Source organism: Mustela nigripes, chromosome 7, assembly GCF_022355385.1.
Source record: "Mustela nigripes isolate SB6536 chromosome 7, MUSNIG.SB6536, whole genome shotgun sequence".
Classification (NCBI taxonomy): domain Eukaryota; kingdom Metazoa; phylum Chordata; class Mammalia; order Carnivora; family Mustelidae; genus Mustela; species Mustela nigripes.
Window position 1 is genome coordinate 107,226,631 of NC_081563.1, and position 14,683 is coordinate 107,241,313.

At 39.1% G+C, this 14,683-nt stretch overlaps 1 protein-coding gene across 1 annotated transcript in view; it reads left to right on the forward strand.

Annotated features, from left to right (window-relative positions):
- Positions 1 to 4,144: 4,144 nt before the first annotated feature.
- The window catches only part of TMX4 (thioredoxin related transmembrane protein 4), a 42,643-nt gene continuing 32,104 nt past the window's right edge, over positions 4,145 to 14,683 (forward strand). The window contains exon 1 of the mRNA XM_059406557.1: positions 4,145 to 4,546. Within this exon, the coding sequence (XP_059262540.1) occupies positions 4,362 to 4,546 (185 nt within the window). The 5' untranslated portion in view covers positions 4,145 to 4,361. The remainder of the gene's footprint in view (positions 4,547 to 14,683) is intronic.

Here is a 14,683-nt window from a genome sequence, read left to right on the forward strand (position 1 = left end):
AGACAGACTTAGAATTATAAAAGATCTTGGCTGTATTTTGAATTATATTGCATCAGATTTACAGATTAATTTGGGAAAATTAACATCTCTACCCTATAAGCCTATCCTGCTTTTTCTATATGTCTTGCATGTTTCTCCAGGTTTCCTTTTTTTTTTTTTTTCCCCACTGATAGTTGTTGTTGTTCTTCAATAAGATCTTTGCCCATATTACATTTTACAATTATTCTTACTGCTGTATAGGAAGAGAATTGATGTGTCTCTATTTCTCTTGTATGTAGCCTTCCTGAGCTCCCTAGTTTTTAAGAGAATTGGTTGATTCTCTTTTTCCCAAGAGGCGGTCCTAGGATTGCTATTTCTTAGAGACTTAATCCTTCTTCTGAATTTGTTTCTAGTCACTAGCCTGGGACAATTCAGTGTATTTCCATTCTTCATGACTTCTCCTACCATCTGTTCTAGTAGTGTCCTATTTAAATTCTCTCTCCACCTCTTGTTCCTGTAAGGCATTTAGCAAATCTGTTTGTGTAATTAAATTCCTGTACTATTATTACTCTGTGGACTAATTTTATGGCACTACCTAGCTTATTTAACATTTCTGTATTGGTTTCACCATCCTCAGTAGGAAAACTATTGCATATCCTCTCACTCTGGAGTTTGTAATCTGAATATAATCTCTTTACTTCTCATTGATTATCCTCTTAATACCAAGTCCTGAGTTACCAATTTTAGCAAGGTCTTTGCTTGTTACTCTGTGTTAAAAGTTTCTAAATATATGGAATATATGGATTGGAATATCTGTTCTTATATTTTTTCTTAAGTTCATTATTCAGTGTGTAAAAAGTGTTTAAAGTACAAAAGACACCTCACCCTTAGGAGTACGTTTATATAAATCTTGCCACATTTTTTAAAGTCTTTTCTGAATAAGTTTAACAAAAATCCTGTGAAGTCCCATGAGTCCTTAAACACTATGGCATCAAAGCATGTAGCTTCCCAAAGGCTTGAAAACCATTTTTCCCAAACTAGCACCGAATAGGGCAGATCTACTCACAAAAGGTAAAAGGGGAGAGGTAGTTCCCATGCTACTTTCTGGAAATGTCATCCCAAAATAACACCTAAGCTATTCTTGACAAAGTCATAAAAAGAAAATACTGGGCTAGTCAGGATGGGTTAGATGATCCTTTAGTGACAAACAATTCCAAATTTTCAGGATGACTTTTTGATAAATGAAAGATGGCTACAATTTATTTTGGCTGTTTCTTGTTAAGGGGTGAAGTCTGATTCCTCTTCCCTTTAATCTGGGCTGGCCCTTAGTGATTTGTTTAGCCAGTAGAACGTAGTGGGTGTGACAAGTGTCTTCCACCATATGCAGGAATCCAAGCAAAAATCACCCAACCAATCTCCTCAGCCCCAGAACCATGAGACTTTCTATTGCAGTAGTTATGTAGTAATAGCTAACCTAAATAGGTTTATTATCATGAAAATGTATATCTTGCCTAGGCAAAATCCACTGAGAATCCAGGGGACCATCTAAGGCAACTATTCTCCATGAGGCATCTTATCAACCTAGCCTTCTCTCTTGTGTTGTATAATCCTAGATCATGTCTTTTCTCTAAATGTTTCATAGGAGGAGCTTCCTGCTTCCACTGGAAGGTCTCACATTTGTGATTAAAAGCTTCAATCTGCAAGTGGCACATACAGATGCTTTCTGCTTGCAGAACTTTTACATTGTTGGGTTAACTTCATGGGGAGTGTAGAAGCATACTCTTTTGTGGGCTGGGAAAGAGAAGGGCACTGGTATACCTCTACCACATGTGATGCTTCGGTGAGAAACATGCAGATCTGGGAACAGAGGAAAAGGGGCATTTGGCTTTTAACTCCCTCTTCAACCCCAGAGAAAAAGGGGAAGCAAGGCAGGACCTCTTGTCAACCTGACTTCAGGTCACATCCTTGAAGACTTTACCAGGGTTCCTGATGTGTTTGGGGAATGGGGAGTAGAGTTATTGTTTGTGGGAATGGCAGCATGGAAAGTGGGCAAAACTGAAGCTGGATTGTGAAGGGTTTTGTGTACCATGAAAAGCAAGTTTGACTTGAATCTAGGACAAATAGAGAGTCTTAGAAGCATTATAGCATGCTGTTGCCTCCAGATCATAAGACGAGCTTATTTAATCATACCATGTGCTAGGTAGGCACTGTATTTACCCCATTTACTCTTCACAGCCCTCTTATGCAGTGGGTTCTAGCACTACCTGCATTTAAACAAAACCTTGGTGTGAACTAGTTTTAGCCCCAAGTTGCATAGGTAAGAAGTGTCAGGGCTCAAGATACTGATCATTGGACAGCAACTGCCCCCTTACCTGGCTCTGTGCTATCACGCGGCTCTTTTGCTCCCATACGTTCTTGCTATGTTCCTTCCTACTGACCTTACTCTGAAGGCCAGGAAATGCAATCTTTGAACACATATTTTGCCTTAGAAAGAGGAAGAGCCTTCAGCAATGGGTTTCTGTTGGGCCTCAGATACTCTCTCTTTTTAACTCGTCATTTTGCAAATTTTTCAGCATACACAAAAGTAGAGTAAAGTGAAAAATGAACTTAGCTTCAGCACTGATAGACACGTCACTTTTGTTTATCCATTCTCTTTGCACGCACCTCCCTCCCCCTACCAATTTTATTTTTGGAGTATTATCAAGTGAATTCTAGATACCATATTTTTAAAGACATAAATATTTTACTATCCATAAACCATAAAGACTTTTTAAAAATATAAGACCATTATAATACCCCAAAATTAATAGTTATTTCTTTTTTAATTTTTAATTTATTTTTATTTATTTATATATTTAAAGATTTTATTTATTTATTTGACAGAGAGAGATCACAAGTAGGCAGAGAGAGATGGAGAAGCAGGCTCCCTGTGGAGCAGATAGCTGGATGCGGGGCTTGATCCATGACCTGAGCCGAAGGCAGAGGCTTAACCCACTGAGCCACCCAGGCGCCCCATGGGTAATAGTTATTTCTTAATACAGAATCTGTTTTAAAGAATTTTTTCTACCAATCCCAAATCATATACAAAAGCTGCACCTAAAAGAATGATAGAATCCCTGTATTTCTTTTTATAAGCAAAATAAAATGTTTTCTATTGGGTTTATAGGATTGATTTGTATAAAATACCAGTGATTATTACTAACACTTATTACAAGGACATTTTCCAAATTTACAATGATTTGTAAATGTGAGTCTTATATTTTTATAAGGGCTGGCTCCAGATAACATTGAGCTACTGCTAATTAATACCTAACTCAAGTAAGATCTCCTCTGGAGGCAAAATTAATCTTTGTCTCCTACAGGATTAGAGATTAATCTCATGTAAACAGCAATACTGTTAGTTTTATAACGGTCTTTGTTTTAAGCCCAGGACAGAAATCACACTTTTTCATCATGTGTTTACCATATTATCTAGTTTTATGCTTTGCACAGCTCACAAATTTTTATAAAGCACACTTCTAATTGTATTTCAGCCATACAAACTCAGGATGTGCTGTTCTCAAGGTACAGATACATCTAACGCGTATCTGGAGAGAGATATGGAAATCATTTACGCTTCTCTCATTTTAGATCTAGGGAACTGTAAGCCAAGAGAAGGGAGAGAGCCATTTAATTGTAACTGCCAATATTCTTTTATTCCCTGACTCGTTTTATGTTAGCACTCACATCTTACAAGTTTTTATAAAATTAAAATTATTTACAAATATTACAGAGTCTTGTTTCACTATTATCTCTAATTAGGCAGTGACACTTATTATATTCAGGGGCAGAGAGTATTTAAATTTTCCTCTTCCTTGTCGCAAGAGATGGCCAAGCATCTTTCTGTTTTCTCATTACACATAGCTTTACTTTGCAACCCATTATTACTTCCACTACCATGGAATAGGGGATGAATTTTTAAATTAGCGGCCGTGTTTCTCTTTAGAAATCCCCCACGCACGCCAACCCCCGTACTGGAGCCTGGGCACACGCGGTGCCCGTTCCAACTTAAGCAACATTGGGTCATCTGTTTATTTTCGGGGGGAGGAGGGGGGAAGGGCGTCAGAAAGAAAGAGCGGCCGTTGCCCACGCAACCGACACCCCGGGCAACGGCAAGGCGAGGCGGGAGGGGGCGTGGCCTCGGCGGGCCCGGGCGGATAAGAGGCGGCGCTGGCGGCCCGCCTCCGAAGCGGGGACTGTCGGTGCGGCCGGGCGGAGGCGGGGCGGCCCGGCACCACCTCCGACTACCTGGAAAGGCCGGGGCTGGCGGGCTAGCGAGGCCCCGGGCCCGCCGCTTCGTTTCTCCACGCCCCCTGCCGAGGAGCGTCCCTCCGCGCCCCAACATGGCGGGCGGGCGCTGGGGTCCGCTGCTGACGGCGCTCCTGGTGGCCCGAGTCGCGGCGGCGGCGGCGGCGGCGGCGGAGGGCGGCCCCGAGCAGGCCGCGCTACCGGAGGAGCGGAGCTGGGTGCGGCCCATGACCGCCTCCAACTGGACGCTGGTGATGGAGGGCGAGTGGATGCTGAAATTGTGAGTGTGCCCGCCCGCCCCGCACGCCACACTGCCCTCGTGGGCGCCGCTCTCCCAGAGCCGTGAGGGTGTCTGTGGATCCTGCACTGCCCGCTGGGCTCGACCGCTGCTCGCCGGGCGACCTGCGGCGCCGGGGCCGGGCTCCTCACGCTGCGCATGCGCGCCAGGCCCTTCGCGGTGACAGCTGCGGGTGCCGAGCATCGCCTCCCTCTTCACCCCACCCCGCCCTTTTAGCCACCAGCTTTGGAGGGGAAAGAGTTTGAGGGATGGGGTGGGCAAGCTTACCACGGGGAGGGGGGGGTAAGTGGGCAAAACCTGTGAAAAACTCGCGTCCTTTTGATACAGGCGTGTACATAGAGAAAGGGGCTGCCATTCAATGACATTTACATATAGTATAAATAGGTAGCACGGGCTAGGCAAGGTATTTATTGAATGAATAATTCCAGCACGGCGGAGGGCAGACCGGTGTGTGCGAAGTAGTTTGGTTTTCATTTTGAAGACCCCGGGATGTCAGTGTGGAAAATAAAACAGGAAGATGGGAGTGTTTTTGAAGATTTTAGAACAAGATTTCAAATAAATGTTGATAATGGTTATCATTTTCAGACGTAGAGATTCCTGGGTAGATATCTTAATTGTGCTAGTGTAATAAAAGGATCTTCCTAGGTTGCCCTTTTTGAACAATAGAAGGTAATTGTATGCAGTGCCTTTGCTTGAAGGAGACGGGAAAAATACAGTTTTGAGTTAGGAACAGGCATGTAGCTTAAAATTAACTTCTAGGAAGAAATTGATCATTTGGGGAAAAAGCGTTGAGGTAGACAATGGGCAGATGTCTGAACAGGCTTCAGAGACCATCATGGTGGGCTTGCCGGGCAAAAATGAAGAACCTCTGGAGAAATGATCACTGAGAATTTAATCTCTATAGATTGTAGTTTCAGGTAATATACATACTTGATCGCTACTGTTTGCTGATTTATCTTACCTTGAGGACACAGACACACAGAATTGGATCTTTCCTTTATTTGTCCAAGGCCAAATCTTGATTCTTTCAATTTAGATTGCAAACAGATGCCTGTGGAGTGAAAACCTCACTGTGAGATCAGGACCAAAAGTTGCAACTCCCTTAGCAGATTACATTGTTCAGAAAACACAATACCATGACCCCTTCAAACATGCATATACCTTTTGGTCACAAAGAAGGGGATATTTTAAGCCTCTGTGTAAAATGCCTTTGATATCATAATGAAAAAATGAAATGATTAAAGAGATCTGTAGACTTGAAAGACTTATTAAGCTATTTAACCACTTTGGATAAAGATGAGGTCATTTTCCATTTAAGGGGGAAACTTCTAAGTAAGTGGAGCTTTATTCAACACTGTCATGTTTGTAATAATTGTAAGAATTTTCGGCTGCATCTTGTCAGCTAGTACTACAGGAAGTTCTTTGTAGGTGCTTACACAATGGAGCTTTCTAGATGTCAATTTTCTGAATAAATCTGACTTCGTGTATGTGCATGATGAAGGTCAAAGCTGAAGGCCTCAACTCCTTTATAGCTCCTTTTTGGAATAGCTATGATTTTTTTTTCTTTAAGTAAAAGAACTAAGCACACTAAAGGAGAGTGTAAGCCACATACGCTCATAAATAGCAACAACCAACACTTCCTGTGTTTGGCCATGTTGACTGTATTCAAATTGGCCATGTTGACTGTATTCAAATTGTATTCTTCATAAATGTACAGGCCCAGACATGGTAACAAACTGCTGTAAACTTGCCATGCGTCCATTGCATAGAATACGTGTGGGCTGTGATACAAGATGAAACTTGTAAACCGGAAGTAAGCTGCCCTTGAGATCGTTTTAGTGGAAGTTCCCTTTTCATCAAGTACACTTCAGAATAGTTCAATATGAAAGGACACTGTAAAGGAAAAAAAAAATACTTAAACCATTATATCCAAATTTCTCTATCTACCAGAACCTAAGTCCTGAAGAAATACTGTGGCTCTTATCTGTTTGTAATTTGTACTACTCCGTCTCCTCCCTTTGACAAAAATCCAACACCTAAAAAACATAAAATTCATTATATTCTCTACCATGATAGGCCTATATTTCTAAGAATTCACTCTAATAGCCAATAATTTGTCAGATTTTTTTTCCCCTGATGTATATAACAGAAAAAAGCCAAATGTGTTAATGTTAGCTACCATGTCAATCCCTCTTTCAAGTGAACTGATCATAATAAACAGAGATTGTTAGGGGTCCACAGCTGATGCATTTAACTTTCCTACAGAAGCAAGTTAGGAGGCTTTCTGGTAGTATTAAAATTTTGACATTACTTTGAATGACAGTTCTTTATTTGTTCATTTGCTTATGCAACTTCTGGGAATTTTTTCTTTTATATCCCATTTCATACAAAGCTCCTATAATACAATTCCTAGTTATATTGGGATTGATAATTTAACTTATTTTTAAGAACCTAGCAGCATTTTCTGCTTCTTTTGTAAAACCTAATTTGTATCTTCTTCATCTTTAAAACAGTTTTTTTGGTAACTTGCAATTGAATTTTCAGTTTTTAAAAAAGATTTATTTTAGCGATAGAGAGGGAGAGAGTGTGTGCATGGGGGGTCAGGGGCAGAGGGAGAGAATATTCGAACAAACTCTCAGAGTGGGGACCTGAGATCATGACCTAAGTCCAAACCGAGAGTCAGTCGTTCAGCCAACTGAGGCACCCTGGTGCCCCTAAATTTTCAGTTTTAAAAAAGCACTGCTCTGTTAAGGAGAAATATCAGGTAAAAATATATTTGTAGTAACTCACCATTTCAGTTATGAAATCTTTGTTTTTAAAACCTGAAAAATTATTCCATTACTATTTACATTTTCTTTACTGCTTATTGTATATTCATGTGTTTCTCGTCTTGTTTGCTTTTATACATTGTTTTATAATTTTATCCCTATTTCTGCTGTGTCTCTAAAATTGCCTTGCTGTGCTTTTCTCATCTTAACCTCTGATGAAAAGTTTGCCCTTTCTCAGGGTTAGAAAAGGTTATATAATCTGTAAAATATCTTCTGATGTTTTCTTTATTTCCATTGTTTCATATTATCCTTCACTCAGTTACTTTGTAATATTTTAAACTTTTTTGGTTCCCATTGTATCAGTCCTTGAGAATACTACTTGTGTTCTTTTGACAAACAATAGTATACATTCTATATACTTTTCTGGTGGTGCCCCCCACCCCAAGGGAAAAAAGAAGCTATCCAAGCAGCTTTATTTTGAGCTGATTAATCTGATATCCAGAGTCAAAGTACAGGGGTTACCTCTGTAAAGTGTATGGCTCTTTATAAAACACTCCTTTTTTTACTTTTTTCTTTGGACAATCATGTTTAAACTTGGAAGCAGTCAAAGTGATGGAGGGAAGTCTCATTTATTTCCCTAGGACCTCTAGGTTTTAGTAATTTCCCTCAAAAACCCTTATTTCTGAAGAGAACGTCTTCAACATCATCGCCTTAGCTTGTCCCTGTCAAATAATTATCATATTTTGCGGTTTAGTAGATTATCTTGATGTGCTGATTGAATGTTTAAGAGATAGTCATTAAATGCTTGTTATGTTTCAGGTTTAGAGTTAGGGATCTGGGAAGATGAAAATAAGCTACATTCTTTGATTTCAAGGGACTGTCAGTCTTCTGTGCTCTGAAGGAAATAAGTAGCAGATACAGCATTCATTTATTTAGCATATATTTACTGAATGCTTTTTCTCTGTCAAGCATTCAGCAGTGGTTCTCATCAGGGCCCTATTGGCATCTTGGGTTCAACAGTTGTTTGATGTATGGGGGTGGCCTGCCCATTGCTGCCCCTGCCCATTACGTTCTAGGATTCACCAAAAAAAATTAGCAATCTCCATCCCCTATGCATATTTCCAAATGTCTCTGATTGAAAACCACTGCCCTGGCTACTGTTATGTGTATTTAAAAACATGCAAAAAAAAAAAAATCTCATAAGTGAATATATAAGTATTTGATTTCAGATTGTTTCCACAAAGAGTTATCCACATCACCTCCATGATCCTCATCATCTCAGTCACAGTAAACTGTTGCATTGCTCACATTACATGTCCTCTTGCTCATCAGTCCTCGCTCTCTCTCTCTCTTTTAAGATTTTATTCATTTATTTGACAGACTGAGATCACAGGTAGACAGAGAGGCAGGCAGAGAGAGAGGAAGGGAAGCAGGTTCCCTGCTGAGCAGAGAGCCCAATGTGGGGCTCAGTCCCAGGACCCTGGAATTGTGATCTGAGCTAAAGGCAAAAGCTTTAACCCACTGAGCCACCCAGGCGGCCCTCATCAATGATCTCTTATTTGATCATCCCAGCAGTCAGGTGCAGAATTCTTATTCTCATTCTCATTTACTAGAGGAGATTAAAACTCAAAAAGGTTAAAGCTTTGGCCAAGGCCAGTAGTAAGTGGTTGGCAAGGCCAGAACTAGAATGCAGGCCTGAGCTTTGCAGTTCTTGATGCAAGCCTAGAGTAGCTGGGTAGTGAGGGAGCCTGGGTGATTCATGCTTAGTCTGTCAGCTAGCCGTCACCATGAGCCACCTGAAAGATAGCCTTTTCCCTGTGGGATTCAGAGGCCCACCCATAATTTTTTCCTCTGTAGAATCTCTAAATAAAGAGCATCATTGCTATATTCTCATTCTTGACACTCTTCACCACTCAAACAGGTACCCGTCTTCTGTGCACACCAACCACCTGGGAGAATTCTCAGTTTATCTTCTTTGTATCTAGCATGGCCCTTATCACAACTTATAATTATAAATTAATTTATATGCTTCCACACTAGGTTTTTGTCTAATTCCTCTTCTAGACAATCAGCTTTTCAGTAGAGGACGAAAGTCTTTCTTCTTTCTATTGATCTCCAGAGCCTTCATAACAAGTACTAAGTGTTCAATAAATACTTGGACTAAGTGAATGAATGAATAATAGACTAGTTGTTCCTTTAATAAAGAGCTTCCTCAAGCACATCACTGAAGGAAACATCTATCTATATTTTCATAGGAACTAAGGATAGTCGTTATCATCTACCTTTTGTTCGTTAGTGTAATACATATTTACTGTGGCCCAGGATCTGCCAAGTATTACTCTAGCTAAGTATGAGGCATCAGTCACTGTCTTCATGGAGTCTTCATTCTAGAGAAGGTAGTGAATTCTAATTCCTCTAGCAGGTATCATGGTTTTTGTAGAATTATCAAGTTTTATTTTTCCTCTATATGTGATGACAAAATGTCCTAGAAATGATCTTGTAAAGAAATAGCATCAAACATAAGCCTTCCAACTCTTGGATCATTAAGCTTGTCCATATTTTCTAGAGAAAGGAGTAACACTTGATGTAGATCATCAGTTGACATTTTGATTTAGTTTCATGTATTAAGTCAGAGAAAGATGAACCTGGTGTACTTCTTTCATCTTCATTGTCACAGATTGTTTTGAGCACTTTGGTCAAAGTCAGTTCTAAGTGAAAAACCTACCGTATCAGTCATTGTCCATCTCTGTTCTGCAAGGATAAGAAAAGAGAATGTGTACTCTCTCCTAAAGAGAGTGTGTGAAATTTGAACCACGACAGAAGAAGAAAAATTGCCCATTACTGGGGAATAAAAAATGTATTTTTAGTAAAGTGTTATTTCTAAGATGTGTTTTTAAGTAACTCCTTTCTTGTACACTTAATAGAATCTCACACCAAATTCAGTTGGTTTATGCAACCAAAGTAATCAAAGGCTTTCAACCACCTTGCATATAGCAGAAGCTCAGTGTAATATATACATAAATGTGAACATGGATGAAAAAACATGATTTTGAATTCTGTTTCCCAGAAGTGGTTAAAAACATTGGACTGATATCCAAGTTGATGTAATGTAACACTGTTAGCTATCTGGAATGTATTTCAAATGTCTTTATGAAGCTTACTATATACCACTGCCGCCTAAGAAAAGTTTAAATAGAAAAGATACTATTGTATAGTTTTCATGATTATAAAGGTTCTAATTCCTCTTAGAGGCTCTTAAATGAAAAAAGGATGAATTTGAATGTAAAAGACAAAGTTATGGCAGGTCAACTCCTTTATAGTTCCTAGAAGACTGACGTTATGAACTAGTTTTAAATAATATAAATGAAGACCATATGCAGTCCTTTCTGCTGATTTTTGTCATGGATACATACATAAAAATTACATTTATATCTACATAAATACACAGAGAGAGATAGAGTGTGCATGAGTACATGAAAGTCACGAGTTTCCTTTGTTTGTATTGCTTTGGCCCCTGAGATATTTTCTTTTAGTAGGTTCTGAATTACTGTCTAAAACACAGTTCTTTAGGTCCAAAAGAATACTAATCATTTAAAAAGCTGAAACAACAGTGGACCAATTCCCACACCAGAGACTCAGAGCAGACTGATTTCTACCACCAAAAGAACACACTAAGTCAGTGAATGATGTTGGTGCACTCCAACACAAATAGCTCTGATTAAATCTCAGAAATAATGACATTCATAGTCTCCAGTGGGTAGCGGCTACATAAAAATTGGAATATCTAAAGTGACCTCAATGGCATTTTTATATCTTGGGTTATAAAAATGTCACCCAAATCCCAATTTTTATAATAGCCTGTCTAGAGATTAGGGACTGGGATTTTAAAAAATAAAAGATGAAATTTGCATGATTTAATAATTACTGATGAAGTAAATATATCCCTGAGTTAAATGGAAAGGCACAGGCCTAGGGAAACAAAACAAAAATAATCTAGAGTTCATTTAATTGTACTGCAAGATTTCTTCCTTATTTTTGGTAATTTCTTCCTTCTGTCTGGTTCTCTCTCTCTTTCTCCCTTTCCCTCCCTCACCCCTCTCTTTCTCTCTCTGTCAATATTGGATCTTATTTTCCTTGGAGGTTTTATCACATAACTACCTCCATCTGGGTTCTTGTTCTGTGTGGTCTTAGGTGACCTTAAGCAAGGTCCTTTATACTCGCCTTGTCTGTTTGACAGTGACGTTGTAAGGTTCAGATGAGCTCTAATGCATCATCAAAGTATCTTGGAAACCAAGCAGCATATTACAAATGTTATTGGTATTAGTGATTGTTCTTAATATGTGCCTGCTTTATATAAGTCCTCTAATCTCCCAGTAACCTTCTAAGGTAGTTGCTGTTACTGTCCCATTTTGCAGTTGAGGAAGCTGAGGCATGGAGTGATTACTAACCTGACCAAAGTCACATGGATACTTGTGGTTGGTCTTGTTGAGTCCTTTGGCAGAACTCTTATTTAATACACTGAAATGCCCATTGAAGTACTAAATAATAAAATGTTCTCTTTATCCCTAAAGTTTACCAACTGCTTGCCCCGGTATCATCTGCCTTACAGATAATTTTTAAATATGTAAAAAATGACTTTTCTCAAAGGTAGTTATTTTCTTTGAAGTTTGTTCATTTATTTATTCAGCAAATATTTATGTACCAGCTATATACTTTGCCCTGGAAATGTTTAAAATCAGCCGTGGTCAAAGATGTCAGCAGATGGTTCCTGGTCCATGTTCTCTGGTCCATATTTCTGGGGTTTCAGGGATTACACAGTGAGCTGTAATGAGAAGATTAATGACTTTTTAGAATTATATTGGAATTGGCTATACTAGACCCTTCTAGAGATGGATGAACAGTCCTTAGGATGAGCAATTGTGCTAAAGACTGGCAGCTTCTGGAGCCTGGCTGGAGAGGAAAATGCATGCCTTGCTTTGGGTAGACCTTTCTCTCCTGGGCTGTGCCCAATCTCAATACTTGTCTTGAAATAAATGCAACCTCCCATCATGTTGACTTTTAACACCCCCCTTTTCCCTTTCATAATGCGAAGGAGGAAAGTATTGCCCCATTTCAGAGATGGGTTTGTTGTTGTTTTTCAGGAAAGTTGGTTCGTATGCATCATTGCCTTGAGTGTTGCATAGCACTTCCATCCACGCTTCTGTTCAGGTCAAGGTGAAAAGGGTTCGTGAATGATGACCTGATAGCACCTTTGAGCCTAAATCTTGTAGAATTTGATCATTTAATGCTTTTTCCCCCTTTATTTCCTTTCCTAAGGCATTTTTTCCCTGTGTGTGTTTGTTTTATTCTTTTGGCAGACATTGTTTCCTGCCTCTTTTCCCCCCACCCCTTCCTTCTCTTAATATGGAAATGATAGATGCCACATTTTGTAAAAATAATTCAGGAATGGAAAAAAATGGAAAATAAGTTGGGGGGAAATCAAAATTTTCACAATGTTGAGGCTGCCCATCCAGAACTTGTTGGATATTTCCATTTAATCAAATCTTTAAGAAATATATTTGATCAGGGGCGCCTGGGTGGCTCAGTGGGTTAAGAAATATATTTGATCATTATGTTGTACCTAAAACTTACATAATGTTATAAATCAGTTATACCTTAGTTATACCTCAGTAAAACAATAAAAACGATTTATTAGGAAAATCTCATACATAAACAAAAATAAGAGTAGTGCAATGAACCCCCATCATCCATCATCAGATTCAGTAGTTCTATCAACATATTGCCAATATTGGTTCATCCATGTCTCTTGCCCTCTATCCCTGGGTGGCATAATTTATGTACTATAAAATTCACCAATTGTACATAAATTATTCAGTGATATCAAGTCTTTTAAAAGAACCTGTTGCATTTATTCCCTCAGCATTTTGACTTGAGTTGAGGATTTAAAAAAAATATAATCTAAACAGATTTAAGCAGATCTTTAAAATTCCATATCTAGTTGATGGCATCCCGAAATATTATTCAAAATGTTTGGGGATATTTTTTCCTGGAGTATCCTGTTCTATTTTGTGAGCATTGATTAATTAATTTTATTTACTGCTTTTATTCTTCTGGGTATTATTAAGCAAAACGGAATGTCTCTCCATTTGTATTCATGTATTTTTGTCACGTTCTGTAAATGTTAATTTTCCTTTTAATTGTGTCCTATGTTAGTATTTTGACATGGATTTCTAGTATATGTTATTGTTTGTTCACAATATTTTATATTAAGCGTAGCTCTACCAGCTTTTTAAGTCTCCATGAGGCATATTTGATCCCATTTCCTTCTAATTTCAAATGATACTTTCCTTTCTGTGGAAGTTTCCTTGGACTACTGCAAATTACCACTAACTTAGTAGCTTTAAACAGTGGAAATTTATCCTCTCACAATTCTGGAGACCAAAATTCCAAAATCACCATGTTAGCAAGGTTGGCTTCCTCTGGAGGCTCTGGGAGAGCTTCTGTCTGTTCCATGCCTCTCTTAGCTTCTGTGGCTGCCAGCAGTCCTTGGCATTCCTTGGCCTGTAGCTACAAACCACCCATCTCAGACTGCATCTCTACATGGCCTTCCTCCTGTGTTTCTGTGTCACACTTTGCTCTTCTTTCTTTTATAAGAACCTACTCTAAATCCAGGAATAGCTCACATCAAGATATTTACTTTAATTATATGTGTAAATACCCTCATTCAGAATAAGATCATATGCGTGAATATGGGAGGTTAGGACTCTTTTTTAAGACACACTGTGCGATCCACTATCTTTTCTAAACAGCAGTTTTCTCTCGATTCCTATTTTAACATCTGCATATGACATCCTGGAACACATTAGAGCTTTATGGCCCATTTATGACGTTTTCTAGCATCATGGGAGGCAAAGTGAGGCCATTAGCATATTACCAGGAGGAAGCACAGCCTTCCAGTTTGCTTCCGTCTTATCCGTCCCTGATCCATTATCCACAGAGCTGCCAGATGACTTTTCCAAAAATGTAAATCTGATCATGAGTCTTAACATTTTTTAGGGCGTCAGTCATGGAGCTTGGAATAAAGTCCTGATTCCTTATACAACATTTTTAAAGGCTGTGAATGATGTTTTCATCCTGTCCTGTCAATACTCTGTCTTCACACTTCCTGTTCTCTCTGCTTGGGTTAGAACATTCCTTGACCCCTCTCTGGCTATTACTCTTACTTTAGATCTTAGCACAGATGCTTCTTTCTCTGTGGGCTCTTCTGAGTTCACCCAGCTTCTGAGTGTTCCATAGCATCTGTTCCGCATTCTCAGTCATGGCATCTGCCTCTTTGATTGTCATTATCCCT